The sequence below is a fragment of the Notolabrus celidotus genome, chromosome 21, assembly GCF_009762535.1.
Source record: "Notolabrus celidotus isolate fNotCel1 chromosome 21, fNotCel1.pri, whole genome shotgun sequence".
NCBI classification, from domain to species: domain Eukaryota; kingdom Metazoa; phylum Chordata; class Actinopteri; order Labriformes; family Labridae; genus Notolabrus; species Notolabrus celidotus.
The window spans coordinates 16,815,970-16,837,583 of NC_048292.1; the positions used below are offsets into that span (position 1 = coordinate 16,815,970).

Sequence of the window (21,614 nt, forward strand, 5' to 3'; positions counted from 1 at the left end):
AGTACGATGTGATAGGATATAATATATGATATGATACGATGTGTGATACAATATGATATGATATGACAAGACACAAAACAACAAGACACAATACAACATGGTACGTCACAATAGGATACAATAGGATTCAACACAATACATTACCATGTGATCCGATGTGATGCGATGCGATGTGATACGATGGCACGCTTGGACACGACACTTCACATCATGCCATGACACGTCACGTTATGTCATATGTTGACACAATACTATATGATAATAAACGTGACACGATGCAACATGTTGCAATAAGACATGACGCAATACGACACGTCACGTCACATCACGCCACGTCACATCACGCCACATCACGACACAATACAATACGATAATGTACTTTATGATATCATACAACATGGTAAGATATGACCCTTTTACAATACGATATGAAACCTCACAATACAATACAGTGAGGTGTGGTACGGTGGTGTACGATGGAGTACATTACAATTCGTTACCATACCATAGGACAATACCTTATGATATGATACTGTACGGTATGGTACGATCTGATTATGTACGGTACGATAAAAGACTGGGATGGGGATCAGCACCTCCAAGTCTGAGGCCATGGTGCTCAGTCGGAAAAGGGTGGCTTGCCCTCTCCGGGTCGGAGGAGAGTCTTTGCCCCAGGCGGAGGAGTTCAAGTATCTCGGGGTCTTGTTCACGAGTGAGGGGAAAAGGGAGCGGGAGATTGACAGACGGATCGGGGCGGCGTCTGCAGTGATGCGGGCGCTGTACCGGTCTGTCGTGGTGAAGAGAGAGCTGAGCCAGAAGGCAAGGCTCTCAATTTACCGGTCAATCTACGTTCCGACCCTCACCTATGGTCACGAGCTGTGGGTAGTGACCGAAAGACCGAGATCGCGAATACAAGCGGCCGAAATGAGCTTTCTCCGCAGGGTGGCTGGGCTCAGCCTTAGAGATAGGGTCAGGAGCTCAGACATCCGGGAGAGACTCAAAGTAGAGCCGCTGCTCCTCCGGATCGAGAGGAGCCAGATGAGGTGGTTCGGGCATCTGGTTAGGATGCCTCCCGGGCGTCTCCCTGGGGAGGTGTTTCGGGCATGTCCGACTGGGAGGAGACCACGGGGAAGGCCCAGGACACGCTGGCGAGACTATGTCTCTCAGCTGGCCTGGGAGCGCCTCGGTATCCTCCCAGAAGAGCTGGTGGAAGTGGCCGGGGAGAGGAGTGTCTGGGCTTCCCTGCTGAGACTGCTGACCCAGATAAGCGGAAGAAGATGGATGGATGGATGGATAAAAGACTGTATCATATGATACAATACAGTACAACACCAAATGATATGCTACGCTAAACTAGGAGAGGCTACATTACAATGTGTTTCGATGCGATACGATACGATACGATACGATACGATATGCTATGCGACCATCTGATTCTGAATTAATTTCCTACTGTAGCATCTACACAATATTACATTTGATCTTTTGGTTAAAAGTAACATCATTTATGTTGACATTGTGTTATTTATGTTGTGTTTATTTCAGTAAGTTAGATCAGGAGTTCATCTGAAAGTCAACATTGAGATAAAATTCTTTCTTTGTAGTACAGAGGGACCTCACTTTTGATAGAAACATTGCGGTTCAGGGTCTTTATTTTTGGCCCCATCATTGATCTGTGGCAGTTGAGAGAAATAGTTATTTAAAGCAGTCTGAACCTTACATTTTCAGATTTCCATATGTGCTGCATTGCTGTGTGAATATATCTAACCTGCTTCTCTCTCTTCTTGCATGAGGTTTTTCTTCGAGTAGTGACTTGGAGTAGTTTGCTGAGGTTTAACCAAGTCTTTTTCCTGTGTGGGTTTGGGACCATCCTTTTCCACTCCAAATCCACCCCTTTAGTGACTTTATTGTGATGCCTAACTAACTTTAAATATGTCACTTAGAGAAAGGAAACCATTCTGATGATACTTTATCAACTCCAAAGCTCTCTAAGCATCAGCTGACACAGTAACACTCTTGGAAAACAAGGCCACGTGCTGACTGGCCTGTTTTCTACAAGCATGACTCTTCAAAATTAGAGCCTCAAGCTAGAGCTAGAATGATGTCCTCTCTAGAACACACTCTAACTTAGTCTTTGTTCTTTCATCTTCCCCACCTCTCTTCATTTCATGTGCATGTTTTATTCAGATGGATCAGGCAAAGCAGGAGCTGAGCCGTAAGGACAGCGAGCTTCTGGGTTTCAGGACCAAACTGGACACTTTAGCAAATCAGTTTTCTGACAGCAAACAACACGTGGACGTTCTCAAGGAGTCACTCACTGCCAAAGAACAAAGAGCCGCCATTCTCCAGACTGAGGTACAGCTTCTGTCTTTCTCTACTTGTTTTTTTGTAATGCTACTATTCCTTACTCTTTGACTGAGTGTGTCCCATGTCTTTAAAAACATTTGTTTGCACAGGTGGATGCTCTGCGTCTGCGTCTAGAGGAAAAGGAATCACTTCTCTCTAAGAAGAGCGGGCAGATATCAGAGCTGACGGAGGAGAAAAGCACTCAGAGTGGAGAGATCTCCGACCTCAAAGACATGCTGGACGTCAAGGAGCGCAAAGTCAATGTGCTGCAGAAGAAGGTAGGAAAGCACCGACAGTGCTGCAGTTTTCAAAACAAGTTGGAAGTTAAAGCTGGGGTTGGTAATCAGATTTAGATACACTTTTTGTCATACTGGTTAAAATGATCTTCATGTCCTGATGGCAATCATTACATGATGTGTTCCTAAAAAAGAGTGAAAAAACCTGTTATCTACAGCCGGAGTAAACCTGGGAAAACACTAACCAATCACCGTTTTTTGGCTCCCCAAATTTTAAACCAATCAAATCCCGTCCAGCCGTTCTGCCCTCCTCCTGCACGTATATTTCCCCCGGCGTGCACTCCTCCGAGTCCCCGTCTCCTGCCTCTACTTCCCCTGACTCTATTTACTGCCCCTCTCGCTCGTCCTCGGGCCTGTCCCCTCTGACCTGATGAGGTGCTTTGCTCAGGACTGTAGTCTGGATCAGAGTCTAAAAAGCTCTCACCAACAAGCAAAATAATTAATGACGTTCAGTAAGTCCTACAGAAAATATATATTTATTGTAGCGTCCGTCCGGACGCTGTAGTAATGACGAGCCGATTCGTGAACACGTTGAGTTTTAATAACCGGTCACTGTCGGCCGTGATCACACCAACCAACAAAACAACAATCAATGTTTGAATGAATGAAAAACTTCTCCTCTTGTCTCTCCTCTCTCCCACTCGCACACTCTACACCTCTCCTGATGCCTTCACTGACCGTCAACACTGTAGGAATTAAGAACCTCTGCACTGAACAGGTTTAACAAACAGTAGATCTGTTACAGTATTACATGTGTTATAACTTTTCTCCTGATGTCGTGTCACCAGTACAACTGGATAATGCTAGCATGATAGTTGTGAGTACTAACAGCAGCCATGTTTGTTTGTGTTTTTAACTTGCACTATGATCATGTTTTGGTGAGGACCGGTTTTGAATCAGTCACGGTCATATGGTCGAGAATCAGCGGCGCTCGTGCATGTGAGCGGGGGGGGCGTCGTTTTGGAGGAGCTCCGAGGGAGGAGGGGAGGGGTTAGACGGAGTCATGAGGAAAAGCTACATTCAAATTCATGCTGGTTTTCCGAGACTACCAACCCTAGCTTTAACACAGGGACGAATATCTGTTTGAAATAAAGAGTCACGCATGCACATTTTATAGGAGCCTAGCATTTTTAAGGTCAGGATCTCTTTGTTGTACTGAGCCAGGCTATCAGTTTACATGCATACAGAGTTTCAAATGTACAGCTGTCAAAGAAGTGAAAGAAATATGTTTGTAGTGTTCGTGTAATAAAGGGGTAGACAAGTCGAATAATAATAAAAATAATAATACATTTTATTTGTTACGCACTTTACATTCAGAAACAAATCCCAAAGTGCTACATGACACATAAATGAAACAAGCAAAAGTAAGATCAGGGTCAAAAACAGACAACAAATTGCAGACACTTGTTAAAAACAGTGCAGTGAGATAAAAAAGATAAAAGCAGCAGGGGAGGTCAGATAAAAACTAGGGAAGTGTCCTCCAATAGAGGAAGATTTTTGAGTTCCTTTTTGAAGGAGTCAAGTCAAGTCTGGTTCGAGGGCAGTGGAGGCGTTTGGTGTTGGTGGAGGGGAGGGTTCTTGTGGTAGCCTGTGGGCATTTTTATGAATGCACTGATGTGTCAACAGAGAGATTTTGAATTCGATCCGGGAATGAAACCGGGAGCCAGGGAGTGATTGCAGGATGGGTGTGATATGGTTATCAGGATCCTGGCTGCACAGTTCTGTATGTACTGCAGCCTTTGAAGGCTTTTGCCAGAGATCCCGATGAGTAGTGTGTTACAGTAATCTAGCCTGGAGGAGACAAAGGCATGGACTAGTTTTTCTGCATCAGGGGAGAGAATGAGGGGCGGAGTTTGGAGATATTTCTGAGGTGGTAAGTTGAAGGTATCAGTGCTAAAAGTTGGAGAAAACAACCCATAATATTAGCTTTTCTTTTTTGCTTATTCCCAGAACGGATGATCTTTTCTCTATTGTACTAGCACTGAAATCATTAAAGTCATCACTTCTTATTTATTAGCTTAATTTCTCCTGGAAGAATTTCATGATATTGAATTCTCTGATCATCAAAAATGGTGAAAGCTATTTTTAGAATGCTTTCGTCCCAAACAGACTGAAAATAAATGGATCATATGAGGCTACAAGAGATTAAATTTAGAGAAACGTTTTGTAAATGATCCGTTTGTTTTGGGGGGGGAATGTTGCTTTTTATTGAGGAATAAAGTGTTGTCATGTTGTAGTGGAACCACTAGATGGGGCTGTGGGACAGTGTTTAGATGAAGCGTTGGACTGAGCGGGTTTGAGCGATTTACAGACTGAGAAATCTGCAGGCAGAGACAACAGCTCACAGACAAAAAATAGAGTCAGCCAAGAGTTACAGGTTATATATGCGGCTGTTTTAATGTGTTTATGAGTTTATGTATACATACAGTGTGACTATAAGAATGCTGTCAGTTAAAGGGATGAACTGTGGTGGTCCATGTCCAAGCAGTTTTTACACCAGCACTGTTTTTTTGTTTTTTTTGGGACAGTTGTGAAGAACTGAAACATCAAATTCATTTATTTTAAAAACAAAAAAGAAATCCAGTATGCAGTCGATTTCCTTCATACAAAGCCTTTTGCACCTCTTCCCATAAAACTCAACCTCTCCCCTCTTCTCCCTCCTCGTCCTTTCTGTTGTCACTCGCATAAAAAATGGCGAGTGCGAGCCGATAATTGATAGAGACAATCAAGCAGACAGACATAAAGCAGGACAGGGAGGGGGAGGAGAGAGACAGAGAGTGTTTGAAATCAGATGCATACTAATGAGTTCCTCCTGTTCAATAAATGATGACCTCTGCCGCCTTCAAATAGAATACAGTCCGGCGTCTGAGAGGGAGACGCTGCTGACTCCTCGTTTGTCTCATCTGCACTTTTGATTTCCCTCATTCCTCCTCTTTCTTCACGTGGAAAATACTAAAAATACCTTCTTTCTTTTCCCTCTGTCTTCTTCTTCTTCATGTTTTTAACCTGTCATTAGATGTTAGCGGTGAGGAAAATTACCATGAGTGCATAGAATTAATTGTGAAGCTATTCGTCTGATCTCCCATCATCCTCATCTCTTTGTTCTTTAATGTAATTTTCTGTAATATGTGCAGAAGATGACGACAAAGAAGAAGAGAAGCACCAGCTGGTTATTGTTTTGTTAACATATTCTAGCTCATTATCACGCACAATTTTGGGACTAAAATAGGACTGTGTGTGTGTGTGTGTGTGTGTGTGTGTGTGTGTGTGTGTGTGTGTGAGCACCAGTTGTCAGTTTCAGGAAGTGCAGACAGGATCAAAGAGCCTCCCTGCCTCTCAATGTCAAGTGTGTGTGTTGGGGTGTGTGTGCGTGAGGAGGAGGTGTCAGTCAAGCTGTCAGGTGAACACTTGATTAATGAGGCGATGCAAATGTTTTACTGTATGAACACACACACACTCACGATGCAAAGTATGTGTGTCTCACCTGCAGTGAAGTCAGAGGTTACATACCGATCTGACATGCTTTTTTTTTTAATTTCACGACGAGGTGTCTGTTGTTTGATTTGTTTTCTTTCTTGACAGAGACGGAAAAATGAAGGCTGAAATTTTTCCCTCCCAAATTCCAGCTTAACTCCACATTACATAAACCCTCCATCTCCTCCTTTTTAATCCTCAATCTGTTATTTCTGTGCCGCTCAATGTTACGTCCCATCCATTTTTCAGTGAATACCACAAAGTTGACACAACTCCTTATCTCCGTCTGTGATCTTATTAAACACACATACATATTAAGTACATTTACGCACACTCAAACACACTGTCATCGTGGGTTCAGGGAAAGAGTGAGTCGTTCAGTTATTTCTGCTGAATTTGTGTTTTAACAAAAGTTAATCTGCATCCGAATCACTGTGAGAGGAAAGAGGAGGAGGAGGAGGAAGAGGGGGAGGAGGCAGGGTGAGAGAGGGAGGTAAAGTTAGTGTGTGTTTGGAATAAAAGGTTAAAGGTGGCAAGGTATAAGGAGAGTGTATAGCACAGCACAGCACAGTACCTTCAGCAGTTTTTCTGTGTTTAAAATCACCAAATCCAATCACGTGTGATTGTGTGAGAAAGGTACCCTTGTACAGCAGACTGTTGTAGCATGTGTTATTATTTTTGTGGGTTTTTTTTATTGTTTGGGAAGACAAATATTAAGAAAGTAGAGCTTAATAGTACATAAATCAAACATATTGAAGGCCTCAAATGATTATTGCCTTTAGAATGACAGCGTCAACATTTAATAATGATAATAATAATATTTTATTTATATAGCACTTTTCAATACAGGTAACAAAGTGCTTTACGGTGGGCAATAAGAACAAGAAGAAGTACAAAGCAAATGAAACGATAAAAATAGAATGAAATAAAAACTTTAAAACCATACAAACTTATTAAGACCCTTAAAATCAGAGCTAAAATTAAATAAAATCACACAATAAAAGCCTTTCTGTAAAAATGGGTCTCGAGTTATAAAATTAAACACGGGACTGACTCTGCAAGTCTGATCTCCTCTGGCCGGCTGTTCCAGAGTGTAGGAGCCCTGACTGAAAAAGGGCACATTCAAATATGAGTAGTATAGTTTGTCAGACTTGTTTGATTTTTAGTATTTGGATTAAATTAGCAGAGACTAGGAATGCTCCGCAGCAACTGATTTCCTTGTCGTTAGAATATAAAGGGGAGTATTTTGGGGTTCCGTTGGCCTGGCGGTTTAACTTCACCCCATGGACAGTCCATAGGAGAAAGAGGCCGTGGACCTCAATGCAGCAGTCGCTGGTTTGACTCCCGGCCTTTACCATTTGCTGCATGTGTGCCTCCAGTCTCTGCTCCCACATTTCCTGTCTCTCTTCAGCTGTCCTATCCAATAAAGGCAAGAATGCCAAAAATCTAACTTAAATTTTTTTTTGAACTAATCAAAATGTAAGACAAAACTCATAAAAGAGTCAAAAGTTGGCACAATTTATTTAACTTGGCTAAACACAGATCAGAGTCTGCATGTAAACAATTTTAAATTGGTTTGTTCAGTGTGGCTAACATTAGCAGAGCTAGCACCGCCTGCCTCCGGCCCTCCTTGCAGGTTATCTTCCACATGCCTGTGCTATTTATGCATTACTCTGGTTGAGTGGTTATATGCTAGTTTAACCAGACATAGCCATCATCTGTACTTGTTTGCATCGAGGTAGTAGAGCATTATAGTGCAATTGCAAGAGCAATTAACCGGAGCTACAGCTAGTGGTGGGTGGCTGCGCTACAATTTAGACACAACATGTGACTGAAATTTGGGGCCACTAATAATTACAATAATAATCATTGTTTTAACTGGATAGTAATTCTGGTGCCAACTGGTGAGGGTGATGGAGTTTAATTGTTTTGTTGACCGATTAGTACAGATGTGGCATTTTGGAATAAAAGGAATATTAAATATGATTATTTTATTGAAGGTTGAAGAAAACATAAAATTTCAGTTGCAAATAATTTCAAAGAAGGAATAAAAGGAACAAGCAAACAAAAACATGTGAACAAGCAAAGACGTTTTATGTATGAAATGTCCATGAATCACGATGTATGGCCGGCTTTGCTAACACATTTGTGTTTTGCATGCATGCAGAGTACTATAAAGTGTTGTCTTGTTTCTGTGGCTCACACAGTTAGTGATGTGATTTCTTTCTCTGAGCAATGGTTTGCTCTAAAACTCAATGTTGGAAGTGGCGTACTGTTTCTGAAGGTCTCTGCTAACATCGGATGTAAAGGTTTATCATGTCAGGAGATCAAAACGGCATACTGCCATAGGTTCTTCATAGATCTTCAATATCGTGACTTTGTGTTACTTGTAAAAATTAAGGTCAGTGATTAAACACATGCTTGCCAAATTCCCACACTGCATTATTTACTTTTTTTGGTATAAGTATCAGTTAGTTTTGTATTTTGGAGTCTTCTCTACCTCTATGATTTTATTCTTGTCAGAGTTGTTGATTTGAAGTAGAGTTCAGTGTTCAGACATCCTTTTAATATTTTCTCTTTGTCTGCTATACAATGCAATAATATCTGGCATGTTCTTGCAAGATGTTGTCTAGGTGCTTTATTTTTACAGTTTTACGAGCTTATACACTCGTAAACCAAAGACATAACTCTTTATCAAAAGCATCACTGTTCATGTCTGCTCCTCTTCCTCCTCTTCTGCAGATCGAGAACCTTCAGGATCAGCTGAGGGATAAAGAGAAGCAGCTGACCGGTCTGAAAGACAGAGTCAAGTCTTTACAGACGGACACCTCAAACACAGACACAGCACTGGGAACACTGGAGGAGGCTCTGGCTGAGAAGGTAATCTCTCTCGCTCTCTCTCTCTCTCACACACGTGCACACGCACACACACACACACGCACACGCACACGCACGCACGCACGCACGCACACACACACACACACACACACACACACACACACACACACACACACACACACACACACACACACACACACACACAAAGCTGGTCAAGTTGAGGTCAGCCTCAGAGCCGGGTTACATTAATAAAAAGCTCTGAATCAAACCGCCGACCACCCAGGCCATGACCAAATGAGTCTGGATTGATGGAAACGAACCAATAATCACATCGGCTGTTTCATTATTAAATCACACACAGCCTGTGTTCATAAAAGGTAAGGAACCATCCAGTGTGCAGTCACATGACCCAGACGAATGGGAATTGAACCAAAAACATAACAGCAAAGGTCCAGATTTAAACATTCAGGTGTTATAGCAGTAAAGCTGTCCTGAGGCACCTGATCATGAGCATTGAACTCATCACCGCCCGTCTGATGATCTGTTATTCTACATCCTGGACCTGACCCTGAGTCTGGGAAACGAACCAGTGACACTTACACCAGCAAGCGGCTTTTAAGTGTTTGAAGAGAATTCATTTGAAGTGTTAAGTGCGATTATGTTTCCTACTTATCCTCTTTTGCACATATGCACAGACACACACACACACACACACACACACACACACACACACACACACACACACACACACACACACACACACACACACACACACACACACACACGCCAACACACAGGAAATAAGGCTATTAATTGTCCTGTGACTAATATTCATGGTGTCAGCTTGATGTGTGAAAACTGGCATATAAAGGTGGCCAATGACTCGAACTTCACTCAAACTACTTCACTGTGGGGGTTTTTTCACTCTGTTTTTGTTACTTAGGATATGTGCACTTTCACTTTCTTCCTTTCTATATTGCTACCCCTTTCTTCATTTCAGAACAGCATGATAGAAAAATCCTCCCAAGTGTTTATCCTAATCTGTTGTTGAAAAACATGCAGTTTAGTCTTTACATAAGGGTTTGTGTATAGGGAAAGGGTAGGTTATACAAAAAGGAATCCTGGCAGGGTGAGCAGGACCTCTGGGGGACTGGGGGATTGGGTTTACGCAGCCTTTACACACATTAAAACTTGGTTTATACTTCTAAGTTGACTCGCAGCAGTGGTCGACGTGGACATGAGCCCCACAGAATTCTGTGTCAATGTTTCCACGTCGCTCTGCAATACTCCATCAAAACGCATTTAAGGGCAGTGTGGTCTCTCTGATAGTCCAGGTTGACTGTTTCCGGTGCTGCTACGTTTTCTTACAGAAATTCCGAGCATATTATGTTAAATTAGAGCTGATACATGTTGCCGTTTATCATACAGCAATTATTACATGGGAGAATAGAATGCAGGAAATAGAATGCTCTCCCAGCGGACCAATCACAGGGCTTGTGGTCTATGTCGTTCGGACGTGCATAGGCTTCTTCGTCGAAAAAGGGCTTTGCAGACCTAGGGCATGGCTATGGTGTACTATTTGACGTAGAAGTATAAACCAGGCTTTAAACTGGTTTATACTTCTACGACGAAGGAAGAGATAACCAAGTACATAAGTGGTACCGTTTTTTGGGGCGCAAAAATCAACAATAATTGAGAGTTTGTCACAGGAGCTTTAAATTAAACATGTTTGCTATTTTTAGACATGCTTGTTCCCACAATCATGTTTTAATGTTTCACAATTCATCCATAAATCTGTAGATAAATGGATGGTGACAAAGTTATTAGATTTAACCACAGTTTTAAACTAAGTCTCAACCCTGGAGCAGCTTTTGAGAGAAGTATGGACAGGTTAGAATGTCCTCACAAAGATAGAAGTACAGCACCAGAACACACCGCATAAGGCAGCCAGTATTCTCTCCTCTGGACTTTTTTTTCCTGCTATTGTCTGTGTGAACTTCTCTCCTTTTGCTTGAACTGGCCGCCGTGTTGTTCTATATCTGGAGAGTATCTACAGTGTTTTAGTAGATGTGAGTATTACATCTCGTGCCAGAACATATTACGAGTCTAAAATCACTACTGGCTGTTAGATCCTGTCAAAGCTGCCATGTACATAAAGTTTAATGTGACTGTTATTAGTATAGAAACTTGAGATTGAGTGACTGTGAATAACTGTTGGAACATTGACTACCTTTTTCCTCTGCTTTTCTTTTCTTTACTCTTTCTGTCTTTCCCCCCCCCCCTCCTTTTTTAATACACAGGAGCGAATCATCGAGCGGTTGAAGGACCATCGGGAGAGGGAGGACAGAGAAAAGGGGGAGGAGCTAGATACCAACAAGAAGGACCTGAAGGAGTTGAGGGAGAAAGTGTCCCAGCTGCAGGCTGACCTGGCTGACCGTGAGGTAGAAACACACGTGCGAACGCACTCATCCATGTCAGTGCTATAAGTCAGAGAAACACTCTTCCCCTCCTCCCCCCTCTTTGTATTATATTACAGAAACGTGATTGATCTGTAACTGTGGAGCAGACCTTGTACTGAAGGACAACAGCATTATACGGTCACATTTCCTTGACAACAACGAGCTTCACAACCAATGAAAACAGAGACTGCAGATGAATTCTTAGTGTCATGTGATTCATACAAAACAGCTGAGGCACAGAGAGAGAGAGAGACAGGATGACAAGGCATTTTTGAGATCCTGCAGGAAAACTTTGTATTTAAAGACAGAATCCCTCAGGGGGTATGATCAGGTGTGAGTTCTAATATTCTCTTTTTTGTTTAGAAAGGATATCAAACTATCATCAAACATTTTTACATTTCTCTTATGAATTGTTCTTTTCTCTTTTTTTTTTAAACCAAACAAAGACTTTCTTAGAAAATAATAGAAAATATAAAGGCAAGGCATGGCAGCTTTATTTGTATAGCGCATTTCATACACGAGGGCAACTCAATGTGCTTTACATTAAAACATTAAAAGCATTGGAGACATTCAGACAGGCATAAAAGAACACAATTAAAATGACAAATATGATAAAACAGAAAAGAAAAGTAAAATTAGAAATATATTAAAAATTACATTCAAATTTTAATTTAAAGTGGGTTAAAATAATCTAAGATAGGAAGGCAGTGCCAAATAAAAAAGTCTTAGTCTTTGATTTAAAAGAGGTGAGAGTTGGAGCAGACCTACAGCTTTCAGGGAGTGTGTTCCAGATATGTGGTGCATAATGACTAAACGCTGCTCACCATGTTTCGTTCTGACTCTCTGGACTGAAAGCAGACCAGTACCTGATGACCTCAGAGGTCGAGGTGGTTCATAAAGTAGTAGCAGATCAGCAATGTATTTTGGGCCTAACCCATTCAGTGCTTTATAAACCATCAGCAGGATTTTAAAGTCTATTCTCTGACAGACAGGAAGCCAGTGTAGAGATCTAAGAACTGGAGTAATGTGGTCTACTTTTTTGGTCCTTGTTGGGACTCGAGCAGCAGCATTCTGTATGAGCTGCAGCCGTCTGATGGACTTTTTAGGGAGTCCTGTAAAGACCCCGTTACAGTAGTCTAGTCTGCTAAAGATAAATGCATGGACGAGTTTTTCTGCATCCGGCTGAGACATGAGTCCTTTAACCCTCGATATATTCTTAAGGTGATAATAGGCTGACTTTGTAATTGTCTTAATGTGGCTGCTGAAATATAGGTCTGAGTCTATGACTACACCAAGGTTTCTGGCTTGGTTTGAACATTTCATCGCTGCAGATTGGAGCTGAGCAGTAACCTTTAACCTTTCTTCCTTGGCTCCAAAAACAATCATTTCAGTTTTTTCTTTGTTTAACTGAAGAAAGTTCTGGCTCGTCCAGTCATTGATTTGTTCAATGCATTTACTCAGTGTTTGTATGGGACTATAATCCCCTGGTGATATGGTGATATAAATGTGTGTGTCATCTGCATAGCTATGGTATTTTATTTGGTTGTTTCTTATTATCTGACCTAAGGGGAGCATGTAGATGTTGAATAGTAGAGGCCCCAGAATGGATCCTTGAGGTACTCCACATACGATTTTCATCCGCTCAGATGTGTATTTACCTATAGACACAAAATAGTCCCGGTCATTTAAATAGGACTTAAGCCAATTTAGTACTGCACCAGAGATTCCCACCCAGTTTTCAAGTCTGTCCAGTAGTATCTTGTGGTCAACTGTGTCAAAAGCAAAGAAAAAGGACTGATAACAAGATGCTTTATATACTCCTACGTACTGTTCACATAATCAAATCTGTATATCCATATGTCCCTCCTCTATGTCCCATAAGCAGCCTTTTCTAAAGCTAGTTCCTGCTTTAAAAACTGCTATGACAAAGCACAAGATAATTAAAGCACCAAAATATCAGCAAAAATGGCTCCAAATTTACCAAAGTAATAGATCATAATTTGGGCTTAATAAGAACCAAAACTAACCAAATAAGTACATTGTTAATCTCCTTTTTAGTCTCTTTACCAGTACACACTGCTTTACAATTTAGCTTTCAGTGTCGACTTTGATCCAGCAGCAGAAACAACTGCGCCATCACAGGTTCATTTAGAACCAGACTGTTTATAGTCTGTTTAGGTGTAAATATTATTGTTTATAGTCTCATTAAGAAAAGCATATTCAAGTTTTAGAGTAAATCTGAAGGAAAAAATGAATTTTTAGATTTAGAGACGCACCTATTTCAGTTTCTTTGGTAGATTCAGATTTTTTCGAAGGTCTGACCTGCAGATTTTGATTTTGACAAACTCCAATTCTCTCTCTTTAAACTATTTTAGTTGACAACAAAACAAAAAAAATGTGTAACTTTTCTTTTATAAGTATTATATTCAGTTTTATGTTTGTAATAAACCGTTTACTGTTTTTGGTGCCTTTATCTATTTTTGTATTTAAAATGATTTAACCAGGAAAAGCCTCTTTGAGATTAAATGGTATATATTTTTTCAAGAGTAAATATATAAATATATGGAGGGTATATGAAGAAAAACCTAAAAATGTATTAACTTATCCTTTAAGATAATACAATAATGATTTCTTTTAAATTTAGTTCACACACTATGGAAAGATTAAAACTCTTGTTATTAACACTCTCTTTATCCTTTAGTCAGTTAATGTAAATCATTAATAAATCAAATAAGAGAAAGAAGTTTGTTGGTTGTCTCTCCTCTGCTGCTCTCCCGGACTGTTGAGGGAATAATGAATTACCCGACAAACAACTACAACTAGTGTTTATTTCATTGGGTCACTAATCTGAGTTTATCTTGATATAGTTCAGGACATAGATTACAGACCTAGATTTAGGACCACTAGTGCAAAAAGAACAGAAACATGGGTTGCAGGTGCATATTGCTTTCAAATATTTCAGGAGAGTAGTCTTCCTGAGAGTTGAAAACCAGAATTGATGCTCATTTATGTGCAGAAAAGACGAAGCTAGAACCATCAGGAGGTCCCAAGAAAACCTTAAATTTACAGTTTTCACATCAGAGATTTGATTTGACTAAAACGTCTGAAACCTTTGTTGATTTTTAAAATGTTTTAGTTGCTGGTGGGTAAATTACCTTTGGAACAGAGCAAGATTCACTCTTTCGTCTGCCTCTCCTGTTCAGTTAAATGTCCTCTTGCTCCAGTTTATATTTAGTGTACCGACAAGGAGTACTATTGATCTCCTTTTTTAACTCTTGGCTGTATTTCTCAGCTACTTCATAAAAAGAAGAAAAACATTGTAAAATGAAATGCAGACATGTTGCTGCAGTAAAATGTCCTCCATGTCTTTTTTGACATGTACTTCGTAGTGATTGCCGGGTCATAAAACCTGTTACAGTCCCTTTATAATTTGAGAAATACATGGGAAAGCTCAGGGAGAAAACAGGCATTCCTTTCTGCACTGCTAAACACAGATGTTGGGTTTGTCTGACAACAATAATATATGTACATCTCTATTTATAATCAGAGTAAGCAGAAAGGTTTTCTGACCGGGGCCCAGTCAAACATGAGGATCCGTAGTCAGAGTTGGTATTGTCAGTCATGGGTGAAATTACACGTCTGAGTGTCTCTCCCTTTGGTTTCACTGGACTGCCATAAGAGGAAAAAGACAAGAAAAGACGGAGGGAGGCTTCATAGATGGAGGGATTGAGGTGGAAGAGTGAGAGAACAGACAAGTCATGGGAAAGAGTCTGGAAGAATCAGGGACAGAGTCAGCTTTAAAGGATAACTCAAGTTTTATATAGCTTTGATGTAATTCTTGAAATAACGGCCACCTTTCCTGCTGGTTGTGATAAAACTGATAAAACTGATCTCTTTGAATTCATTAGTACATCAAGGACGAGACACAGGGACTGTCACTTTGTTGCACGTGTTATGAAAAAACCCTAATCTCTATTCACATTTTTTAAATGAAAATATAGGATCTTTGTCAAGGAGCCTTAAATTAAGTTTGGCAGGTGTACTGCTTTACATCTGAGTAGTAATAACCAATCACATGTTAGGAGACTTTATTCTATGCAGGAAAATCAGTCCATATGGAGAGCAAAAGCAGGCAGAGCACAGTCTGCTCACTGACATCCTGCTGTAGCTCACATCAGTGTGAATCTGACAAAAAATATCCATATCTCTAAAAACAAATATAAATATACTTGTGCAGCTAATAAATGGTTAGAGACCCAAAATTTCAACTTGAGTGACGACTCTGTTTGACACGGTCACTTAAGCCAATCAACATTTTAATTTCCTGACTTCCAAGTATGCATCAGAAGAACGGAGCATTTTAAGTTGTTTTCATCGCGTCTGCAGGACAGTCCTGATAAAACTTGCTTTTTATATTTATGTTCAAATTCGTATCAAAATGTTTTTATTTGACAAAAACTTAAGACTTGATAATTTCTAGTAAATTACAAGAAAGTTAGGTTCTTTCTTGGGTTCATTCTGCTGGAATTAACCAGAGAAGAGCCTCTGTATAACTAATTATTCACCGTGAATTTGGGACTAATCACAAACAGATCAAATCAGAACAGAGACTCTGTGTAACTTGATATATATATAATTGAAGTTATACTTTTTGGGGACTTTTTGCCTTTATTAGATAGGGCAGCTGAAGAGAGGTAGGAAACGTGGTGAGCAGAGAGTGGGGGGAAGACATGCAGGAAATGCTTGCGGTCCGGAGTCGAACCGGCGACCTCTGCAATGAGGACTATAGCCTCTATATGTGGGGTGCTTAGACCGCTAGGCTTCCAGCGTCCCTGTGTTACTTAATATAAACAGATGAAACTAGTGGAGCATCTGTGTAACTTAATATTAACAGTGAAACTGAGACTCACCAGAAACAAATCCCCTAAGTTTACATGTTATTTTCCTAATTAAAAATTTCAAAACTTTGTGAAGTTTCATGTTAATTTATTTGATAGAAACGTTAACCAAAACTACAAAAGCGTATCATAACTCAAGGTACAATAAACTGGTGATATCCTGTTATGTTGGTTCATTAGAATACTGTTAATGAGCAAGGCACTACACTACACAGAAGAGCTCATTATACAGCACCAAGAGACTCTGCTGTTTGCTTCACCTGCATCTCTCTTTGTCTCTTGTATTGAATCTTTCAGACTTCAGTGTTGGATCTGAAGGAGAAGGCGTCCTCTCTGGCTTCGTCCACTCTGAAGAAGGAGAACAGGCTGAAGAGTCTTGAGATCAGCCTGGAGCAGAAGAGAGAGGAGTGCATCAAACTTGAGAACCAACTCAAAAAGGTCAGCTAACACAGAACAAACGAACTGCACCACTGCGCAAAATGCTGACAAGCGTGACTCATTCCATAAATCATTGTTCTAGTGCGGAGTTTTTTGTATGTAATCAACAAATTTGACTCCCAAAACAAATTGCCCAATAGTTTTACTACGATAAGAATCCAAAAGGTGGACAGACAATGTTCATGTGACTGAAGAATTACAATTCATACAGAGACCACACTGAACACAATGGAGAAGATTTCAAACTGAAGAACATGTCGTCTTTGTCTCGCCTTCCCTGAACTGTTTTTCAAGACAGATGGCTGTGTGTGTGTGTGTGTGTGTGTGTGTGTGTGTGTGTGTGTGTGTGTGTGTGTGTGTGTGTGTGTGTGTGTGTGTGTGTGTGTGTGTGTGTGTGTGTGTGTGTGTGTGTGTGTGTGAGAGTGTGAAAGGGAAAGTGTGTGAGTTTGCATATCACATATTCTCTCCCTCACAGCAGCCCATAAAACGGTGTGTGTGTGTGACGGCTTGCTGACAGCCTTACAGCCATTTTCACAGAGTGGAGAAGACAGCAGCGCCACCACTCCCTGAATATGTGTGTCTGCGTGTGTGTCTGTGTTTGTGAGACAGGGAGAGTGAATGTGTATAAAGGTGTCAGTGGATCTCTGGTGTTTCTCTCATCAGAGTTTATTTCTGAGTCTCTTTCTGCTACCCTGGATGGAAAAAAGACTGAAACGTGTCTGTGTGTGTGTGCATGAATGATTTGACAATATGCGTGTGACATAGTGTGAGGTTTTTTCTCTTGTCTGATTTGTCTTTATCTCCCTCTTTCTTCCCTTCACGTAGATCTTCTTATAATATTGTGAGACACGCAAACATTTCCTCTCCACATAAAGACCTGTACAAACTCTCACACTCTTCCAAAACTAATAGAGTTCTGTGTTGTGCGACCAAGACGTGCACACTCTTATACACACAGAGTCGATCCATCCCAAGAGCAACATTTGCTTCTGGGAAACACACACAGCTGTTCTAACCTCTAAGATCATTATAACGTGTTTTTTTCTTTGATTTTTATTTCATCTCGTCTTTTCTCCTTGTTTTTCCTCATTTTCGGTGTAGATTTGCAGGTCAGCAGAAAGAAGACAGACACTCCTACTCTATTTATTTTCTTCAAACCATATTCGTTTTCTTATGTACCAGCTAATCTTAATATAAATCATGATTATGTACTTTTAGCGTTGAGTAAGTGGAAAGAAACTGAAGCCCAAAACACCAAGGGAGTAAAGACGAGGGGGAATTCACTCAGAATGGAAGTCGACTCTGGATGGATGTGAGCTTACGTCCTGGCGCGACTTAACAAAAAGCTGCAGGGGTTTACAATCAGACAGCCCCAGACTGATTCAAGCCCTGAATATAATAAAAGCCATGTTAGAGTAATATTAACAGACTTAATGTACAGATACAGTATTATTAGGTCATCCAGAGATGTAATCAATGTTTTGATCACTGAAAAGTGTATGTGCTAAACGGTGCAGTAACCACCAACTCTTAGCAGACGGCTAATATTTTTTCACTAGCTGCTTGGGGCTGTTAGTGTAAGTGTTACTGAATTAGGTGTTGCAATCATAGACTATAAATAATGGACGTAGAATCTGGGACGTCACCCATCTGTTCCCGAGTGCTGTTTTGAAGCCAATCGACGGCGGCAGCCATATTGGAAAAGCGGAACTCAACCAGTCAAAGTGTGACGTAGAGAGGTGGAGTTTGAGCCTCTTAGCCAACAGCTATGTGTTCCCATCCGGGAGTCAAGTCAGACATGTCCTTATTTGGGCAAAAACTTCGTATAGCCAAGCCGTTTTTTGAACCAGGCTGTAAACATGTTTATTAATGCTGCAAAGATCGTCATTTTTGAATTGGTGTCTATGTGGTTTCTGGTGTTTCTGCCGCCAGCCTCAAGCGGATTCTCGATGAATTGCAGTTTGTAACACTTCCGCATTGGGCTTCATAGTTTGAGACCGGAGGTTGCTGCTTGGTTGCAATGAGGCTCCTTTGCATAGAAAAAAAGCCTGCTTTGCTCCAAATTCATGCATAATGGATAATCTAAATGTATGCAAACTAGAGGTGGGCAATATTAAAAAAAAAAATTATCTCAAAATATTTCATGTCAGTCAATATCGTTAATTATCACGATAAATATCAGATCATTATTTCATTTACATTGAAATATTCTTACTCAATTTGAGGTAATATGTCGAATTTGATTTAAATTAACAATAAAGATATATTAAATTGTATACTGTGTGTAAGTTTATAAAATATTGTTTTGAGTAGTGCACTCCCCTTTATGATTACTAAAGGGTTACAGAGTGATGTTGTTTCCCACAGTGCAGTGAATTCATCACAGTTGTTCAGTGTTCAGCTGTACTAAGGTGGACAGTAAACGTGTTGGCACAACAGAAGTTGACCCTGTGCTCTTCCTTTGCCCACATCCTGTAAGATATTAAATGAAGTGTATTAAGTTCATAGTTAACCTGGAGTCAACACAGGGTTAGACTAACGACTGTGCTTTGAGCTGTTAGGTTTTGAGTTTTCTTCAGTGTCACTTGTTTCAGCTGTGTTTACATTCAGCGCCAAACGTCTTTAAGCCCCGCCTACCTTTCACCCTGCGACATGATTGGCTGTTCAATTCGGTCTTCTTCTGTCTAATGTTGGGTGGCAACTAGCGGCTCATTAGCGCCTCCCTCCCTTTCCAGTGGTTGGGGGCGTAATTACAGGTTTATTTATATTGAATTGTTATCGAACATTTTTGTTTGTGAGAAAAATTATATCACAGTAATTATGGTTATCGAATTATGCACCGTTTGACCCTTTGATGGGCGCCAAAGCTGCACAATCCTTTATTTAATCAGGCCCTATGTAGTGGTGCAACGGATCATCGTTGATCCATGATACGTACGGATGCCTCTCCACGGTTCGGCACGGACGTGGTCCGCGGATCGGTTGATGGAAAAAAAAAAGGTTGCGCGTCAACTCACTCGTCAAGCGCAGTGGTAGTCATGGCAAGTGAAGGAGCAGAGGAACATTATAACCCTCCTGCATCTTGGAAGTCACATGTATTGGAGCATTTTGGTTTCCCTGTGAAATACAGTGAATGCTGAATGTGCTTGAGCCACGTTATGAAATTCCGTCGCGCACCCACTAGACCAGAGGCCGTCAATACACGGCCCGCGGGCCGCATCCGGCCGCCTATTTGTGGCCCCCGAACTGTTATTCCTTCACTCTGTGTTTTGGTCGGGTCACCGCGTGTTTACCGAAATTTTTTTCTCCATGTCAACGATACGCAGACAGGCTGTTACTGGGTCACTTAGAGTCCACTGCTGCGAGTGCAATTTTAAACTTTCACTTTCTTTATGGAGCAGTTCGCATGTTGGCACTTTGCCAGCTGTAGGACCCTAGAATAAAACGGTGTGTTCAGTTTGCTGCTCAAAGAAAAGTGGACGGTGAAAATCAGCAAATGAAAGAAGAATGGAGTGCAACTTTTTAAGTTCCTCTGCTCCTTCACTTGCCATGCCATGAAATGCAGTGAATGAGGCAGGACTGGGCCCACAGATAGGGTGCTTTGCACATGCAGTACATTTTGAGTTGAATGTTGTTATTATTTAATGGGCAAAGTGTTTTACAAAATAAATAGAGGGACAAAGTTGTATTTGTCTTGTCTTCTTTTTTTTTTTTTTTTTTGTTGATCCGAAAAATGATCCGATCCGTGACTCAAATCCGTGATACGATCTGAACCGTGAGTTTTTTGATCCGTTGCACCCCTAGCCCTAAGACATTATATAGTTTAACTAAATAACACACTGTAATGTTAAATTAACCTTTTTTATATAGCGCTTTCTCTAGTCTCCTGACTACTCAAAGCACTTTTACATTACAAGTCAGATTCACCCATTCATATTACATTCATACACTGATGACAGAGGCTGCTACGTAAAGAGCTCATCAGTATTAGTTAATCCCATTCACACACTGATAACACAGCCACGGGGGTAGTTTCAGGGTTGAGTGTCTTTTCCAAGGACACTTCGGCATGTGGACAGCGGGACCGGGGATGAAACCCCTGACCTTCCAATCTCCAGCTGAGCCACAGCTGCCCAGAAATAAAATAAAACTACATTTACCTACATAAGTAGGAAAATAATAGTAACTGAAGAACGGTACACAGCAAGCGATTCTAATCAGTGAGATGAAAAATGAAAAGCGATATATTTTTTTAAACAGCAACAGCAGACTCCTCTTGTTTGATGTCTTTATGACTCTTTCGTCTGTTGCTAATAAAAACAGTTTAAAAGGTTCAAAATAAGTATTCTGAAGAATGGGGAGAAATGATAAAGAGCTGCTGAGGATTGTTGTTTTAATAAAAAAAACTAACCCTGGATTACTAAAAAAAAAAAGACCCTATTCAGCTGCATTCTGTACATACTTCAAGAACTCATTATTTACATGTTTGGATCAATACTTGTGTTTTAAACAGAACAAGGAGCCTGGAATAAATCCATTACATCCTGTTTGAATACTGTATGTCTCAGAGTCTTGGTATTGCACCACTGATTTACTCTTAACTTTCTCTCAGCCAATGAGGCCTCAGAATGCTGAGGTGTCTCTGTTACAAACATCAGCCACAGTCCACCAGAAATGCTGAATACAGTGTCTCTAAAAAGTCTGGTCTTTATGTCCTAGCTCTTTTGTTTGGTCCTGAGAGGCACTCTTGTGAATGTCATTGCATCATCCAGAGAGCAGTTAAAGAGTTATCACACCCTTAAACACTTCATAAAAGCACATTTCAATTTCATTAAATCCCTCCCACCTCTCCCTGTTGTTATTGG

General features: G+C 40.7%; 1 protein-coding gene across 2 annotated transcripts in view; it reads left to right on the top strand.

Annotated features, from left to right (window-relative positions):
* Positions 1-21,614, top strand: part of LOC117805359 (ELKS/Rab6-interacting/CAST family member 1-like) — a 216,451-nt gene that overhangs the window by 64,310 nt on the left and 130,527 nt on the right. For both annotated transcript variants that reach the window (XM_034674050.1, XM_034674051.1), the window contains 5 exons: positions 2,188-2,355; positions 2,457-2,624; positions 8,859-8,996; positions 11,255-11,395; positions 16,609-16,749. In XM_034674050.1, the coding sequence (XP_034529941.1) occupies positions 2,188-2,355; positions 2,457-2,624; positions 8,859-8,996; positions 11,255-11,395; positions 16,609-16,749 (756 nt within the window). The remainder of the gene's footprint in view (positions 1-2,187; positions 2,356-2,456; positions 2,625-8,858; positions 8,997-11,254; positions 11,396-16,608; positions 16,750-21,614) is intronic.